This window comes from Lontra canadensis, unplaced genomic scaffold (genome assembly GCF_010015895.1).
Source record: "Lontra canadensis isolate GAN:19392208 unplaced genomic scaffold, GSC_riverotter_1.0 scaffold15, whole genome shotgun sequence".
NCBI lineage: Eukaryota > Metazoa > Chordata > Mammalia > Carnivora > Mustelidae > Lontra > Lontra canadensis.
In genome coordinates, this window is record NW_022631009.1 from 24594994 (window position 1) to 24614350 (window position 19357).

The 19357-nt window shown below is 38.5% G+C and overlaps 1 protein-coding gene across 7 annotated transcripts in view; it reads right to left on the reverse strand.

The window, feature by feature from the left end:
- The window catches only part of ESRP1 (epithelial splicing regulatory protein 1), a 54947-nt gene that overhangs the window by 14512 nt on the left and 21078 nt on the right, over positions 1 to 19357 (reverse strand). For 4 of the 7 annotated variants that reach the window (XM_032858688.1, XM_032858685.1, XM_032858691.1 and 1 more), the window contains exons 10-13: positions 17557 to 17858; positions 14086 to 14304; positions 11720 to 11918; positions 7997 to 8165 (exon numbers count right to left, since the gene is read on the reverse strand). In XM_032858688.1, coding sequence (XP_032714579.1) covers positions 7997 to 8165; positions 11720 to 11918; positions 14086 to 14304; positions 17557 to 17858 — 889 coding nt within the window. Of the gene's footprint in view, positions 1 to 7992; positions 8166 to 11719; positions 11919 to 14085; positions 14305 to 17556; positions 17859 to 19357 lie in introns of those variants that run through there. The other 3 variants (XM_032858689.1, XM_032858686.1, XM_032858692.1) reach the window with 2 other exon arrangements.

Genomic DNA, 19357 nt, shown 5'->3' on the forward strand with positions numbered 1-19357 from the left:
GTCATGATCTCAGAGTCAAGAGACCCTCACGCTCCAAGCTGGACAGAGAGCCTACTTGGGATTCTCTCTATGCCCCTCCCCAGCCCAACTCTCTCACTCTCTCTCTCATTCTTTAAAAAAAAAAAAAAAAAAAATTGCCGTACAAAGAAAGATATATGATAATACTGGGGGCCAAGGTGCCTACCATATCAGACCACTCATTATACACATTATTGAAAACATGCCTTGTAATATACTTCCTTCATGTATTAATTAAAACTACTAAACATTGGTAATACTAATCAATGTTATCAATGACATTCAACACAGAGGTAGTGGTAGTGTGACAACATTCATAATTTGAAGACTTACCATATTTCTCTGGGAAAGAGAGAATCAAAGTATTATCTAAGCTAAAGAAATAGGTTAGGCGAAAAGATTAGAGAACTACATTCTCCCCTCTGATGAGTTACAACACATTAACTTAGGAAACACTGCCTTGCAAAATTATTGCAGACTGTTTGTATTAACATTAATAACACCATAGTGTTACAAAGACTATGTGTTTGGAAAGTGACTGGAAAAACACTGTTTGAATCCCAGTTAAGTGTAAAGGCTGGAGTCAATTTTCATGTAGGAACTTTTTAAAAAAGACTTTATTTATTGGGGCACCTGGGTGGCTCAGTGGGTTAAGCCTCTGCCTTCGGCCCGGCCCGTCGGCGCAGGTCATGATCTCAGGGTTCTGGGATCGAGCCGCGAATCGGGCTCTCTGCATAGCAGGGAGCCTGCTTCCCCCTGCCCCCTACCAGCTGCTCTGCCTACTTGTGATCTCTCTCTGTCAAATTAATAAATAAAAATTTTTAAAAGATTTTATTTATTAATTTGACAGAGATCACAAGTGGGCAAAGAGGCAGGCAGAGGGAGAGGGGGAAGCAGGCTCCCTGCTGAGCAGAGAGCCCGATGCGAGGCTCGATCCCAGAACCCTGAGATCATGACCTATGCCAAAGGCAGTGGCTTAACCCACTGAGCCACCCAGGTGCCCCGAATTTTTTTTTTTTTTCTAAAGCAGTTTTTTTCCCCTAAGCTCAGGGGGCTCAACATGGGGTATGAACATATGACCCTGAAATCAAGAGTCAGCGCTTAACAAACTAAGCCACTCAGGTGCCCTTAGAAACTATTTTGAAAGTAATATTGTTGCTTAATTGAAAGCACAAAATAACAACATAACTGATCCTCTTAGATGTTTAGAAGAAAAACTTATTTTTTTAAAAGATTTTTGAGAGAGTGTGTGTGCAAGAGAAAGTATAGGGTGACTAGGGGGTGGGACGGGTTGTGGAGGGGAGAGGGGCAGAGGGAGGGGCAGAAGTAGGTTCCTCACAGAGCAGGCGTCCAACTGGGGGCTGCATCCCAGAACTCTGGGATCATGACCTGAGCTGAAGATAGATACTTAATGATTGACCCACCTAGGCACCCCAGAAGAAAAAAATTTGAGGGGTGACTTGCTGAGGGACATGTCAGTAGAGCATGTGACCCCTGATTCAGGGTTTTGAGTTTGAGCCCCATGGTGGGTATAGAGATTACTTAAAAATAAAAATATTTAAATAAATAAAAGAACTCATAAGGAAAGTCAAAATAAATCACTAACCTAAAACGTTAAAATTCATAGACAAATGTCAATTCTTCCTTTAGGCCTCCTTCAGTGTAATCTCTCAAACATATACCAAGGAAATGTTTAAGGCAATAAAGGTAAAATAGGGTTATTTTATCAACACTGACATATGTGTTTTACTAAATTCTCCTGCTTTACAGTCAGCAGTGTTTTGAGAATAAGGTGCTTAAAGATATATTTGGCACACAAATAGTAGCAGGTGAAAGAAATGACCTCTAGGTTTTCTACTATAAAATGTTTGGGGTGGGGGGCGGTCGGCGGCGGGGAAGGATGGGGCATGTGGCTGGCCAGCTCAGTGGGTAGAGTGTACAACCTACTTAAAAGAAAAAAAAAATATTTTTTTAAATATTTTCCTTATTTGACAGAGAGATCACAAGTAGAGAGAGAGGCAGGCAGAGAGAGAGGAAGGGAAGCAGGATCCCTGCTGAGCAGAGAACCCGATGTGGGGCTCGATCCCAGGACCCTGAGACCATGACCTGAGCTGAAGGCAGAGGCTTAACCCACTGAGCCACCCAGGTGCCCCAAAGAAAATATATTTTTAAAAATTTCCAGGATAGGAGTATAGCAGGGTAAACTGAAACAGATGAAATAATATTGTCACAAGTAGGGAGAAGATGCTCTCTTGACTTTGAAAATTTCTATAATAGAGTTTTCTTAATGCTATTCTTGAAAGTAACAGGATACAAATTTTTTAAGAAAAAATTCTTAGAAAAACAAATTTACAAATCAGAACAAATTGTATCAGGTGTTTTGAATGGTTATTTTTCCTTGATGTTCACCACACTATAATTTTCTGCCATGCTAAAAAGATTGTTAAGCACATTTGCATTTTAAATCCCTGAACTGCTCATTACATGAATGAAGTCTTCAGCCTAGCTGATTACTACTTTGGCTTTATTACTATGAAAGCTATACTGAATTGTCACGGACAGTAGAGTTAACTGCCCACAGCAGTTCTTGCTTATGTGATTTAGAACTGTCATCCAAACTGAAAAACTTTAGTTATAATCATTCCTACCAACAAAAATTATCTGACGCTTCTCCATTATTACAACATTGCTTGATACTCTACTACTACAGTATTCTGGTATCACTTCATTGTATGCTGAATTCTAGCTTGTATTTGTAGCACTAAATATTTAAGTTATCAAAAATTATTGTAATAACCAAGAAAAATATAACCCCATACTAAAGATACATTTTATCTTTTTTTCCTAGTCTTTTGGAAAACTTTCACCAAATAAATTAGAAAGTAAACTGGCTGCCAAATGTTACTATTGGGAGAAACCTGGTGAAGTGTATAGGAGATCTCTCCTCACTATTTGTTACAATTGCACAGAAATGAAATTATACTTAACTCAAAAGCTAGGCACTGAAAATACAAAATATAGGCATCTCTCAGAGGGTTGGTATTTTTTTGGTTCAAATGTGAAGAATTTCAAAATAGAATACAGTAATGCTATACAACAAACCAAACAGTGCAGAATGCCTCAATATTACTACATATACATATTCATTGCTTAGGTAGAATAAGCTGATTGAATAATGAACGGAAACGAAGCACACTCATGAATAAAATATCCCTTGCCCTCTTTCTTGATTCAAGGTGGTATGTTACTTATTTAGTGTCCTACCAAAGGTAAGGTGATGCATAGAAAGACATGTATGTGAATCTGGCTTTCCTTAAATTGGATGGCACAGAACTGAAAAATCAACGTGTTTCACCTATGCCACAGGTTTGATGCAAAGGAGAATATACTTTTCTAGGAAAAATGAAAGGGGAGGATAAAAGGTAGGACTCTCCTTTTGAAGAGAAAAGGTATGATAGATAAAACGGAGTTCTCAGTGATAAGCAGGATGGGCATAAATGTATCTGCCCTTCTAATTCCTTTGCATCCTAGGCTAAGAGCTAGGATATTGGGTAACTCAAACTGTCTTCCAAAAGGGAGAGGAAAGTCCATAAGCAGAAAATGAAACCACATATGCTTTTATTTCACTTACTCTTCAAAATGTTATTGTCACAGCCACACATTTTGGCTGCTAAAAACTCCTTTAATAATAAATGGTTCAAAAAAATAAATAAATAAATTGTTCACATTTTCTCCTTAAATGTTCCTCAAGTAACCCAAATCCTTACGATAAAAGATGTCGTATCTCAGAGCAGTAGCCACTGGAGAGTTTATCTTCAAATTTTTAAACAGACCAAATTAGAGATAAAATAAGGACAAATGCCCTCCAGCTGAAGAAGACCTCTGATGTCACTGACTTAGCACAGGGTCACACATGCATTCTGTCAGCCACTCTATACTAGGAAGAGTCTATGTTTTATGAATCGTATTCCCAATAGATCTCACATTTGCTCAGTTAAACTGGAAGTTAAAAACAGTTAAAACTGGGGTGCCTGGCTAGCTCAGTCAGTAGTGCATGTGACTCTTGACCTCAGGGTGGTGGGTTTAAGCCCCATACTGGGGATAGAGATTACTTTAAAAAATAAATAAATAAATAAAATCTTAAAAAAAAAAAAAAAAAGTTAATCACTTCTTTTCGAGGTGACATGCTTTAAAAAAGGGGGGGGGGGCCTGGGTGGCTCAGATGGTTAAGCACCGGCCTTCAGCTCAGGTCATGATCTTAGAGTCCTAGGATGGAACCCCACATTGGGTTCCCTGTTCACTGGGGCACCTGCTTCTCCTTCTCCCTCTGCTGCTCCCCCTGCTTGTGCTCTCTCACTCTCTCTGTCCAATAAATAAGTAAATCTAAAAAACAAAACAAAAAACAAAACAAAAAAAAAAACTGCAAAATAGGGACATCTGGGTGACTCGGTCAGTTAAGTGGCAGCATTCAGCTCAGCTTATGATCTATCTCAGGGTTCTGGGATGGAGACCTGCATCCTAGGGCTCTGCACTCAGCAGGGAGTCTGTCTCCCTTTCCCCTGGCCCCTTCCCCCCTACTGGTGCTCTTGCTCTTTATCAAATAAAATCTTTCAAAAAAAAAAATCTGCAAAATACATTAGCATTTTAACCTCTTAAAGAACACACTGAATTAATCTCAAGTTACACTGACATATTTCATTAAAAAGGAGGGAATTTTAAATCCTTTAATCTTAAAAGAAACAAAAATCTAGAGTGTCTGATTAATATCCTTTTCTGCCTCACAGACACTCTCTTAAGTCTTCCCCATTATGAGGGAATATGGTCAAAATATACTTGAAAACTTATGCAGGAATTTTTCAATAGCCTCAAATGCCTTTTAGTCAGGTCAGGTTAGAAAATTAGTGGTATTCTGCTATTTTACAGTTTGGAATTTGTTTTTAAATTATTCTAGATTTTGCAGTATAAGAAGACATTCCCGTGTTTAAACACTTTGTGTGGATAATCTTACTACAATTAGGGAAATGTCAATTAAAATAATGAAATATGTTAGGGGTTATTTGAAAGTATTAATTTTAATTTAATTCACATAACCTCCAATTAAAATTTTCATTTCTGGGGCACCTGGGTGGCTCTGTCGGTTAAGCAACCTGACTCTGGATTCCGGGTCAGGTCATGATCTCAGGGTCATGAGACTGAGTGCCACATTGGGCTCCATACTCAGTGGGGACTCTGCATCTCCCTCTCCTTACTTGCACTCTCTAAAAATAAGTATTTTTAAAAAATCCCTTTCTGTGAAATTGTTCACAGAAATATAAGTACTTAAAGATCAATATGAGCTTTGTTTAGTAAAGAAAAACTTTTTTAAAATTAGAGGTCTAAAAATAAAGGAATTGTTAAATTCTGATGTATTTTTACCCTTGTGACATCATGTGGAAATTGCAAGAATGAGGTGAATATATATTCCTTAGGGAAGGTGTCGATGGAAAAAAAAAAAAAAAAAACAACACCACAAAACAAAAGGGACAAATGAGCAGTACATGTTAAGTATGCCATATTATTCAGAAGTACACATGTATGTCTTTATTACCAAACCAGTAATAGCGACTGCTTCTAGATTTAGAGGTGTATAAAATGGGAATCTGCTTTTACTCACTATACTTTTTTTTTTCTTCCAAATTTATTTATTTGACAGAGACACAGTGAGAGAGGGAACACAAGAAGGGGAGTGGGAGGGGCGCCTGGGTGGCTCAGTGGGTTAAAGCCTCTGCCTTCGGCTCAGGTCATGATCCCAGGGTCCTGGGATCGAGCCCCACATTGGGCTCTCTGCTCAGCAGGGAGCCTGCTTCCTCCTCTCTCTCTGCCTGCCTCTCAGCCTAATTGTGATCTCTGTCTGTCAAATAAATAAATCTTAAAAAAAAAAAAAAAAGGGGGGGGGGAGTGGGAGAGGGAGAAGCAGGCTACCCGATCAAGTAGCCAGATGTGGGGCTTAATCCCAGGACCCTGGGATCATGACCTGAGAGAAAGGCAGAGGCCTAATGACTGAGCCACTCAGCCACCCTTCACTATACTTCTATACTCTTATATGGAACAACGATGACCTTAACAACTTTAAGACTACTAGAAAATATTTACCTATAGCCAAGGGTCCAAAATAATAGGAGCTGTTAAACCATAAATGTTAGTTCCTCTTGACTTTGGGGCTTTAAGACTGGAATTCACATCTTACCATGTTAGCTGGCTATTTCTAAGGGATTCCTTCTTTTTTATTTTCATTTCTTTTTTTTTTTTAAAAGATTTTATTTATTTGACAGAGATCACAAGTAGGCAGAGGTAGGCAGAGAGAGAGGGAAGCAGGCTCCCCAAAGAGAGCCCCATGAGGGGCTCAATCCCAGAGTCCTGGGATCATGACCTGAGCCGAAGGCAGAGGTTCTAACCTGCTGAGCCACCCAGGAACCCCCAAGGGATTCCTTCTTTTCATAGGGTCTATATTACAAGGCAGCGATGGAGTTGGATATTCAGAAAATATATTCTTGAGTGGAAAAACAGCACCAGGCACCCAGAGGATCAATGCATTTCACTCCTGACATCCTGAGGTATAAGAAGGGTAATCAAAGATCTTTCTTAAACCAGAGCCCACAAGTAGCAAGTGACTGTCATAGGGTCCAGAGTAGGTGACAGACTGGGACTGGTCCAGATGCCTGACAGAGTGCTCAACCATGAAAAATGATTCATGCTTCTGAGCCTTTACAAACCTTCAAAATATGGCCAACTGACGATTATTGTGGCCTTCTCCCTATTCTTTCCCAGGAGAATAAAGAATATGTACAACAGCATTTATGAATGTTTTAAATATACGTAACAAAGTAATAAATGTAATTAACCGAGGCCTCAAGCTTCACTGCTACTGAGATTTTACAGTTTCTGCTCCCTTCTAGAAAACTAGATGGAGAGGGGAAAAAAAAGCTACAATGTGATATAGCAACTGTGATGACTGGATAGATTATTTCCAGATTACTCATCAAAAAACCTCACTTGCATATTGGTGGATGTACTCAAAACATGTAGTCAAAATAGTTGGGGAAGGAAAAATAAGGCCTGGTGTAATTTCTAAAATTTTGAGCAATATTGCTTGCACCAAAGTAAAATTGTGTTTTAATAAAAATGCATCTTAATAAAGTTCGAATTTTAATAAAATAAAATAAGTTTTTATTTTAATAATGAACCAGTCACTGGCTAAACAGATCTTTTTGAAAAGCAAATTTGAAAATGAGGGCATTCTACATCCAAGTTAGAATTACAAGCAATCAGACCTAGAAGGGACTTCCAAAAATTTGGCCAATCTCCTCATTTTATAAGAATCAGAAAGGTTAAGTGACTTGTCCCAGTTAGACTAAGAGCTCAGAGTAAATCTCAGGTCTCCCAACTTTCAGGCCAACAGCTTTCTCTCCATCATACCTATTGCTTTCCAGAAATTGAGCACAACCAGAAAGAATAAATCAGATTGAAAATACGTTGATTCTAACAAAGTACTGAATAATCTCATCTTGGACATGTTAGACTGATTGAGCGGGGGGGAAGCATGGAAGTTCTATAAAATTTAAAACCGTATTTATTACAGGTGAACATGTGAATTGATGCTACTTTAGACTATAATGGCTCTTATGGATTTTCCTGTTTTATAATCTGTTCACAGGATATTGCCACGCTGTTACGATGCCTACTATGGCCCCGTGACAGGAGAAGGAGAAAAAGAAAGTTGTATACATATGTAACCTAAGAGATTCTGCTGTCCAGATATGGTTAAAAAACAAACTTAGTTTGGTCCTGAAATAGCCTTCTTGGTCAGAGAGGTAGGACAGAAGCAAGATTGCCATCCCAATCTTCAGTGGCAGACAGTATTCTTTTGTGAATGCAGGTACTGCCTATCAAAGGAGTCCTTTGTTTCTATCCCTCATTTCCACTTCCATCAGAGCCTTACCTGGGATAGTATGCAGTGTAGTTCATGAAGAGCTGAGTGCCCGCTGGGTAGTAGGCTGTGGTGGGCTGCAGTGCTCGTGGATTCAAAAGCACAGAGGGCTGATAAATGGCAGCTTCGGTAGGAATTACTGCTGTAGGAGCTGGAAATGTGTAGGAGGGAGGAGACAGGCCTAAATAAGCAAAGAGAGAGACTTTGAGATATACTGTTCCCAAAGGACAATTTTTGCTAGCTCTCAAGTCATGATGTCACTGCTCCACACATACATTTTAAAAAGACACCAGTTCTTTATCATCCCAAACAACTTCTCTTTATTGTCTATAATTAGTATTTTCTGAAATTTTTGTAACAATGTGAAATTTCTCAAATGTAATCTTAAAAGTTTGAAGACAATTTTTTTTAATAGTGGGTAATTTTTTGGTGAATTTTTGATTGATCAATCATTGAATCCTTATCTTCCATATGATATTTGATTAAAATTTCCAAGCAACTTCCTTTGATTATATAGATTAACACCTAAATATAATCTCAAATCCTGAAGACCTAGAAATTGGGGAAAAAACCATTTTCGTGACATGTGATTTTTTGTTTTCTACTCCTAAGTGCCAGTTACCACAAACTAACCCTTTGAGGAAAGAAACACAGGACTGACATTTAGTATAACTTCACACTAAAAGCTGGGTGGTTTGTTGCTTGAGAGCTATGCTTCTCTTTCACCTTGTTATCTACTCTGTAGTACAATGTAAGATGAAAATGGTAAGGATAAAAAATGATTTCACGAGTTCTATGCCAAAGCACAGATGGGTGCCATAGTGAACTGACCTAAGAGTAGATTAACGCTGCATTATTTCCACCTAAATGAACCCTAGAAGATGGGCTCTGAAGCTCAGCTCCATCTTTGGACCTGTTTTGAGAAAGAAACAACAACCAAAAAAACCCCACTCCCCAGCCTGAAAAATAACTCAAGAAAAACATGCTCAAGCCTTCCTGAGAGTCGGCTGATAAAAAGCTGACTGCAGTTGAAGAGAAAACAGAAAGGATGAAATTCTATTATCTTCTAGTTATTCAACATCTTCCAGGCCCCATAACTCTTTAAGTCATACTAGTTACTGCTCAATAGCCGTAACACGTGGGATGAACAACTTTCCAGGCCGTCCGCGTTCAATAGAACAGAACAGATAACGGAATGGTTGCCTGAATTTAGAATTCTTCAATTTTTTAAAAAATATTTTATTTATTTATTTGACAGACAGAGATCACAAGTAGGCGGAGAGGCAGGCAGAGAGAGGAGGAAGCAGTCTCCCCGCCAAGCAGAGAGCCTGATGTGGGGCTCGATCCCAGGACCCTGGGATCATGACCTGAGCCAAAGGCAGAGGCTTTAACCCACTGAGCCACCCAGGCACCCCAAATTCTTCAATTTTTTAACCTAGATCTATCTAATATATTTTGCAAATAGCAGAGGCCGAAGGGATACCTTTTCACAGGAAAATCTCTACTGTCTCGTGTGTTTCTTAGGAGTTTCTACATTTGTATGGAGATGAGTGAGAGAGTCTGCTGCACAGGGCTACATAAACCAAAGACCAACACAGCAATCTCATATTCAACTTTTAGGTATCTCCTTCATAATTCACCAAATTCACCAAAAACCGTGCTGCACATTCGATACTTAATGTAGGTAAGTTTTAAAATGAAAATTCCTGATCTTAAAGACTCCACAAAAGGGCAAGCAGAGCAAACTGAGGCACCTAAGTCATACAGAAAATTATAAAGCCTATGCCTGTACCTTGCTTTTAAAACTATCAAGTAATTTGTTACAGGACAATATAAAGAAAGGTTGAAATTTTGGATAATAGATTAGGCTGCCCACGTTTGGATACTCCTCAAATGAAAGGACAGCTATTCTTATACTCTTAAAGAATCAGATGTATATATTTGTAGATTACTTTAGAAGAGTAGAGTTTACCTTCAAATGTTCAACTTTTTGAAAAAGTTAAAATTTCAATAAACAAAGTTTAAAACTTTGAAAAACACTGAGACTACAGCAGCATTTCTTTCCCAGATTTAATAAGAAACTCCTCAGGGGGGATTAAGCAATCGCTCTTTTAACTTTTTTAGTTGTTGAGAGTAGATTAAAAAAAATATGCAATTTCTCTAAGTTTTTTGGTTGCTGTAAAAATGGGAAATCACCTCAAATGAGTTCGTAGGTTAAAAAAAAAAAAGTCCAGTTGAATACACATAATATTAACATGTGTCAATTGGAATTCTGACTTTTTTTTTAAAAATGAGTGAATTCTTCTGCTAAAATAGCAAGCGGTCAATTTTGGTTAAGATTTTTGGGGGATATTAAAATACATGGACATCTATTTTTGTGTGGAAAAGCATTTTAAATTTTTCTATTACCTTAGGGTGAGAGGAAAGGGGAAAAAAATGAAAGTCTTCTGAAGAAAGTCTGTAATGATCAGTTTTCACCAGGAAGAGACAGGTAAAAGAACCATAGCAGAATAATTTGGGTTACACAGCATGAAGAAATTCCCTTATCTCACAATGCTTGATAAGATTATCACTCAAGGAAATCATAAATGTTACTGATATCATCAGTTGTTTATGAACAGAATACACAGGACTAAGATCACTCTAAGACACCACTTAAACCCAATCATAAGTTTCCAGAACTTGACATTCATTAGTCATAAACTCTTAGATATTCACCAACAGCAAGCAGCAGATGAATGGAATTATTAGCATTTAAGAAGTCCAAGGGGAAAAAAAAAGGATTAAGCCCCACTGAATGTTCTATATGAAAAATACTTTATCAAATAGTTTTATTGCTACAGATCCCTCTTTACAGAAAGTGATGTCCTAACACACTCCATTTTATTGGGATCAAATACATAATCCAGTTAGCTTTCTCCATTATCTTTGGACTATATCCCAAGTGCTACATTCTTTAAACATACCCAGCATTGCTCCTAACAAGGTATGTCTTACTCAAAAGTGAAAATTGTGTCAAAAAGATTCAAGTTTTAACATCAGATCCACAAATGTTCCTTAGTCACGAACCACAACATGGTGTCCAGACTAAAGGGCTTATTCCTCTCACACAGGATTCCAGATGGCTTGCACCCAGTAGCCAGTGAGCAAGAGCATGGCTTGAAATTAAGCACTGATCCTGCGATCCAATGGGAACTTTGGCTAATTTATTTACGCATTTGTATTTTATTACTAACTAGCTCTTTCAAGATATCCTGGAGAACAAGAGAAGTGCTCCCCAGATTGTCCTCTCCAAAGAAATACTTAATGCTCAAAAAATTAAAAATGCAAAATGGATAGCAAATCACCCTTCCAAAAAAAAAAAAAAAAAAGTAAAAGAAAAATGATCTAGCCATACTTATTTTACCTTTAAATGCGTATTAAAATATCTACATAGCCAGGTTGCCTCCCAGAGTCAGTGCTTATCTTGAGCACACTAAGCTTCAGAAATCAAGTGCTTATCACTGGAAAAGCAAGAATATAATTTGAAAGGAGGTATTCGTAGCATCTCTAATTATGGGTGTCCACAACCAAGGTCTTAAATGATTACCAGATACTACCGATTTCAGATGGGAAAGCCTTATATAACCCCTCACCTGCCTGAGAAAGAACCAGGGGCACAGAAAGTTATGAAAGCAGCTTAAGCACCTACCAGCATACAGCGTAGAAGAGCGCCAAGACCCAAGAAAAACTTACATGGTAACTTACATGGCGGTGGGGATAAGCCATTTCGATTTAAAGTGCCCCCCATTAACACAAAGTTCATCTCCTCAGCTGAACACTGAAAGACTTCAACATATCTGTCCTTCATGGTTTTTTTATGACACTTCTGTGCAGCCATAAATGCTCTGTCCGCAGACTTCATCTGGATAAAGGCATCTCCTGATGGGCGGCCCTGAGCGTGTGGGGGAAGAATAAAAACAAAAGGAGACTGTCTCCTTCAACAAGGAAATGGTTGCTTACAAAACATGCAAAGTGACAATCACCCACAGTACAGACATTTTAGCCACAAAATCTGGGTGACAAGTGTAGTCTACGGATATCTAACTTGCATTTTATCACCTAATCACCAGAACCACCCACAAAACTCTGGAGAGAGTTTTGAGAGCTCATAGCTGAAAACAATCCTTTCTCATTTCTGCTAATTAGTATCAGATTTGCAGGGTTTTGAAAGGGTCTCCTTAGAACTGGTTTCAAAGTATAGGACTGTAGATTGGGTTTTGACTTTCTGAAAAATCCAATTAAATTTTATTTGATTGACAAGTAGGAACACCAGATAAGAGTTTTATGTATGCTCCTACATGAAGCTGAATAAACCAGTGTTCTGTGTTGGCTCTCAGCTGTCCGTCACTGACCTACAAGATCCCTTTCCCTTCTCCCTGAAGCCTAGATTGGGATGTGGGCGTAGGAACAGAGAAAAGGGAGAAGGAAATGGGAACTGCAAAGCACAGTGAGGGTAGGTGAAAGCTGTATCATCAGCCTTGCTTACGAGTCCTCCTCTCACCTCTTCCCTGGCACCTCCACCTTAAACCTTAGCCAGACAGGTGTTAATAGACATTTCCTCTATTATAAATTGCTTGCTAAAAATCCTGTTTAAAACCAAGCTGACAGACCTCTGTTTCACAGAATCAGAACATGTTGGGTTTTCTTTAACATGGACATTTTATGGGGGAGAAAAAGACATGATCAGCTTTTAAGACTCCTTTCCTTTTTTTATGGATTTCTTTAAAAGTCTCTAAGGGACTATTTTGTGCAAATTATAACCATGCAAGTTACCATAAGAGTTACCATTTCAGGGAAATGAGGGATACCAGGGAAACCCAATCCAAGATGGAAACCTAACATCTTCAAGGTAGCTAAAAGCTTGTCCATCATTCAAGAAGTATTTTTCCCAAATGCAATCACAATAGGTCATCTGGGTCAATAACAGGCAAATATGTCCACGGTGGTTAATCAAAGAACAAAAATAGCCCCTAGATTATTAGAAATGGTGCTCAAAGAGAAACCAAACAATTTATTGGCAATGCTGAATTGTAGGGAAGTTTTCTTCAAAAGGACTCCCACCAGTGAAGCATGCTGAGAGGGTACATAGATTAAAAGTTGCAGAGTTTAATACGGACATGAGAGTTAGAACGAGCATGTGCTGGTGTGGAAAACCAAGCCAGGGACTCAGGAGGTTTGCTGGTTCCTCATACCCAGACTAGTAATTTAGAAAAATGTTGGTATTTTCAATACACACCTATATCCAACCCATAACGCTCAGAGAAAACTTAAAAATTAATGCAACCTTGCTTTTAAGAGTTCCAAAATTTTAATTGGACTCACTGTGGTTTACAGGTTTTTAAAAATTCTCCGCTCACCACAGCATACAATGCTGGTGACTTATTTAGCAAGTAATAGGATTAATTTCATTTAACCAAAAATCAGGAGACATCAAGACAGAGCTACTTTTTATATGCTTAGAATATATATTTGTATACCATTAGAATTTGGTTCTCCTTTGATGGAGGCTCCCCAACAATTCATTAACACGTTCAAGCATCTGTTATGATCACCTACTGTTTCAGGTGGTACAGATACAAATCCTAACTAAGTCTGTACTCTACTAAATATCACTTAATGTCACATATATAAAATAAGCGAGTTCTAACCAATCTATAAGTAAAAAAGAATCTGGACCACAGACACGCTCTTTGGTTTATATATGGTCTAAAATCACTTTCAAGCTACAACAGCGAAGCTCAGTGGGTGCAACAGTAAAAATGTCGTATTAGACAGATAATGTGTTTGTATTGTTCCTAAGACTATGGATAACCTGGTAGATACAAGTGATGGTGCAATCAGAGCTGAATTTAAATTACCATGCTGATGATAGCACTCTTTTCTTTCAGCATTCATCTGAAAGACCTCAGGCATCTACAGTTAAAGCTTTCCTTTAAGGAAAGGTATTCCTTTCAATACCACTGATGAATACCTGTACTTTTTTTTCTCTTTTTTAAACTGGAAGAGGGCCTTTGCCCCTCAGAACAAGCAAATCAGTTTTCTAGTAAATTACTCCTTACCTGGTGATTCAATACCATGTGAACCCCATGAGTTCGAATATCTGTGGAAAATTCCCCCAGAAAGTCCAGGATGTCCTCAATTGTGGCCGCATAGGGAAGACCTCGAAGGCGTATACAGTCTCTAACATTTGTAGGGGGCACAAATTGCTGAGGTAGTACTGGAATAATGGGAGGGGTTGGAAGTGGAATAAGAGGGGCCGAGGAGAACCGATTCAGGACCTGTACTCGAAGCAAAAGAGAAGTGATTTAGAGCCCTGCTCCTCCGATGCAATCTGCAAACCAGAACACAGCACTGTGGAGCTTGTTAGACATGCAGTGTCTCAGTTCTGCCCCAGACCTAGGAAACGTGAACCTACATTTTAACAAGAGCCCCAGATAATTCATAAACATATTCAAGCTTGAGACACTCCTATGGGGAAAGGGTTTCCTACTGTTCAGTGGGGGAAGGAGACCCCCCGCTTTTGTCAACTGCAGCCTGAGTCACATGCCACACACAACACAATGAGCTCCGATCAAGGACTGGTCTATTGGACAAGCATCTCATAGTCTCAGGACAAATATCCTGAGAAGTATGCTGCTTGTGTAACCCTCCGGACATATGGCTAAATGTGAACTTTTGTAGCAATCTATTAGATTTCATCTCATGAAGCACGGTGTTCCCCTTAATATTGTTATCACATTCTACCTCCAAACCCAAGCAAGAGAATGACACTGTAAAGGAACCACAGGTCAAACAGCGACTCTGGATTATACTAGAATACAATGCCACATTTATAACAATGTATAAAGCCCAAGACTGAATGGTTGGTAATGTAAGAATGAAAAAAACTATTTGGTGACCACAGAATAATCAGTCTTGATGTGAATTTGAGATAGTGGAAAGACAGAGCAACTTGACTGTTTTGTTTTAAAGTCCTGGAATTCCACTATCTTGAAAATGAATGAGAGGTTCATTATACTTAGGAGAATGGATTACTCCCAGGCAAAACTCTATTATAAAGTTCTGGTCTATTTTTATAAAAAATAAAAAATTGAAAAAATTATAAAGGGGCACCTGGGTGGCTCAACCGGTTAAGTGTCTGCCTTTGACTCAGGTCATGATCCCAGAGTCCTGGGATTGAGCCCTACATAGGGGATGAGGGAGGGTTCTCCTTCTCCCTCTTCCTTTGCCCCCCGCCTGCCCTCATTCATACTCATTCTTTCTCTCAAATAAATCTTTAAAAAATATATATAAGGTTCCAGTCTACTTTTGCCTTCGTATAGAACATACCTACCAGTTTATACTACTAGGAGGTCCTTGTGCAAACAGCATGTATGACAACCCTAAGTTTTCTGAACTTACTTCTGTAACCTTAATCATGCCATAAACTGAAAATACAGAATCAAAACCCTCCCCCAAACTGCCCTAATTTCCTCACTCCCACCCTGTTCAGTTGCTAAGTAAGAGGTAACAGAAATCAAAGAACAAATACAACACAGCCAAAGAAACCTAAGAGACAGCAAGATTTTAAGAAAAAAAAATTATATAAATAATCCAGACACAGCACAAACATTATGGAATGAACACGAACGGAAAATAAGTGTTGCTGTAGACAAACAGCACAGAAATGGTCAAGCACCTTCTGATACCTGCCAAACAGGAGATGAGCAGGGAGTTACAGAATGAAATGATTATTAGGAACAAAAAGATGACAGTGTAGAGCATGTGATTAAGCATTTCTTAAGTAAATCAGTAGGATGGGGGCTGGAATGGGAGTTCATCTATCACCCAAACCTCACTGCAGTGAGGTCACATAGCGGCAGCATACGCTATACCTAAACCAAATCAAAACACAGTAGCCGGGCGCCTGGGTGGCTCAGTGGGTTAAAGCCTCTGCCTTCGGCTCGGGTCATGATCCCAGGGTCCTGGGATCGAGCCCCATATCGGGCTCTCTGCTCAGCAGGGAGCCTGCTTCCTCCCCTCTCTCTCTGCCTGCCTCTCTGCCTACTTGTGATCTCTGTCTGTCAAATAAATAAATAAACAAAATCTTTAAAAAAAAAAAAACAACAACACAGTAGCCAAGGCCCCTGAAGTAGTCTGTTTTGGGCCAAGTTGCCATAAAACTGTTCTTCCAGTTAAAGATCTAAGATTTTATTTCCCCCCCCTCTGGTTTGGCACTGATGTGTTTAATGTTTGAAGCCTCAAGCATATTTAGCATATGTTAGAAATTCAGAATTTAGAATACTCATTTTTTTAAAGATTTTATTTCAGAGAGAGAGAGAGAGAAAGCATGAGAGGGGAGAGGGTCAGAGGGAGAAGCAGACTCCCCACGGAGCAGGGAACCTGATGTGGGACTCTATCCCAGGACTCCAGGATCATGACCTGAGCCGAAGGCAGTCGTCCAACCAACTCAGCCACCCAGGTACCCATATGATACTCATTTTCAACAAGGTACAGAATTATTTAAATTCTAAGGATGTTCACAGTTTAGGGTTCAAGAGCACTAGAGTACATCAGGATGCAGAACTAGCTTAAAATGTCATGTATGTTTATTCAAGGTATAAAAATCATGTCGGTATCCTACCAGGTGAGAGATTCTTTTCAACTCTGAGCAATTGTTTCAAATCACATACACAATGGGCTTTGCAGAAAGAAGCTAGACAAAATCATTTTATGAACTCACAGGAATGATAGTCAAGTCAGTGTCCTAAACTGCTTTTAAAAAATGAAATGTATCATTAAAGTTGCTCTATTCTACTAGGGGACCCAAACAGATTAAGCTGGAAGAGCCACATGTGAAGCAGACTGCATGATTTCAGATACAAAAGAAAAATGTAGAACCTTAAAGGTCCTTCAGCTGGTAATTCAAGAATACCCAAAAGGCTTGAAACCCTACAGATGGCTTTATGTCTGGATCATTTTGGGCCAACTGATTGTCCCACCTGTGCCTCAAAAACATTTCTGAATTCTGAGAGAGTAACAGGACAAAAGGACACTTTATACCATTACCAGCAGTATAGAACTGATCAGGCCTTTTGGGAAATAAATTTGGTAAGATATTAAAAACCTTAAAAGCTCACTCCATCCAGTTCTAAAGACGCAATCAGAAATTGAGAGTTTCATAAGCATGTTTATCTAGAAATTTCTTATAGATGAAAAAAGGCCAATTTAAATGTATAATAGATTTTCTCAGTAAATTATGTACGTAACATTAAAAATGAAATTTTTTAGACATGGTTAAACTTGCAAGATACATTGTTTTAAAAAAATATAAAATGTATCTATAGTAACAGTCTAATTACATAAAAACAAACACATTTTCTTTGGATGCATAGAAAATAACAGTGGCTATCTTCTAATCACAGAATGAAATTTTTCTAAATGCACCTATACTTTCTGTATTCTTTAAGTTTTAACACCATAATGTAGGGTTGTTCTTGGAAATAAACAGAAAATCACCCAGAGCCACCAAAATGCGCTTAAAAACCAACCTGCTGTACTTCAGCTGCTGTGCTCCTGAAGAGTTCAATGTATCTTTTACCCAACAAGTCCTTATGCTTCCTTAATGCATTCTGTGCATATTCTTCACAGGCAAAGAGGACAAAAGCATCCCCTGTTGGCCTACCATCTGGGTAAGTAACAAAGAGGATGCCTTCCTTCCCGCCAGTAATGGGGCAATGCTGTCCAAAGAAGGCCACCACTTCATCTGCTGTGGCTGTGAAAGGGAGCCCCCGCATGCGGACAATGACTTGATTTTCCTTGGAGAGAAACTGGGCTACCTCATTGGATGTACCTAGGGAACACAAATACCAGGAAGCATGGGGAGAAATGGTTAAGACATCAACTTCACCCAGCTTAAAATGGTAAAATTCTTGGCAATGTCTTGAGTTTATCATTAAAACTCATACTCCCACTGAATTCATGACAACATTCCAGGAATCGGTTTCTCTCCCAATAAATTCGAACCCTGGCCCCCCACAATTTCATAAAACACCTAACTTGGGAAGGTGGCCAGACAATTAAATCATGACCAATCACTGTACTCTTATGGAGAGGCAGTAAATCATCATGCTAGGTAAGAGCACAGGTCAAGGACCTAGAATGCCTGGGTCCAATCTTGACTTTGCCATTTACTAGGCTATGACTTTAGTCAAGTTTAACCTCTATATTTTAGTGTCCTCATCTGTAAAATGGGAGTAAAACTACCTACCTCATAGATTTATGATAATAAGTTACTACACACAAAGCACTTTGGCAATTTATTGTTTTCCTGATTACTTTTTATTAAGAAAGTTTCAAACGTAAGGGGAGTATAATGAACACGGCAGCCAGTTTTGAGATTCATTACCATTTTATCATCAAGCATTTTGTATAATATTGCCACATAGCAAATATTCAGAAGCATATCCTTCAAGCTCATATACTCAACATTTTCCTTTATTATTTTTAAGTAGCTCTATCACTAACATGGGGCTTGAACTCACAAACCCTAGATCAAGAGTTGCATGTTTTACCTACTGAGCCACCCAGATGCCCCCGTAACATTTTCCTTCAAGAAGCAAACTCTCATACTACCCACATACTATGAAATCCCAGGATTAATGCAGGAGTTAACTTTGCCATCTATCATGGAACCTCAGAACCATAGCAACTCCAAATATATTTCATCCCCAACCAATATCAAACATCACTTTATGATTTTGGAAGCAATCTTGAAGCTATACAAATTTGGAAGCCTTCATATCTAACGAATTAAGTGTCAAAACGGAAATATACCAGCAAATTGTGCAAACAAGATGTTTTTGCTACAAGTTCAACAGTTCCAGGGATTTTAACCAGGGCTATGTATTACCAAGATACAAATGTTCTCTACAGTTACGGTGAAAGTCACCCTAGCATATATTTGGCAATAGTATATTTTCAAAAGTCTTTTAGAAGGTCTACCTGCATTCTTAGATGTAGCTATCCTAATTTTAGAGGTATCCTAATGAGTGGCACTTACAGAGATACAAGAATATTCACTGCAACATATTTAGGGTGAAAAATTGGAAATGAGTTATAAATGTCCAACAGGGTGTTTAAAAAATGTATGATACATAATACTGTATATTAATTAACATTTAAGAAAATTTGGTTACATGGGAAAATATTCATAATACACTAAAAAGCTGTATAACAGCAATAGAAACTTACAAGATAGTTTTATGTATAGAAAAAAAAAAACCTTTCAAACCATAATTAACATTTATTATGCATCTGTTCCTTATAGGTTTTAAAGTAACAAATCACTCA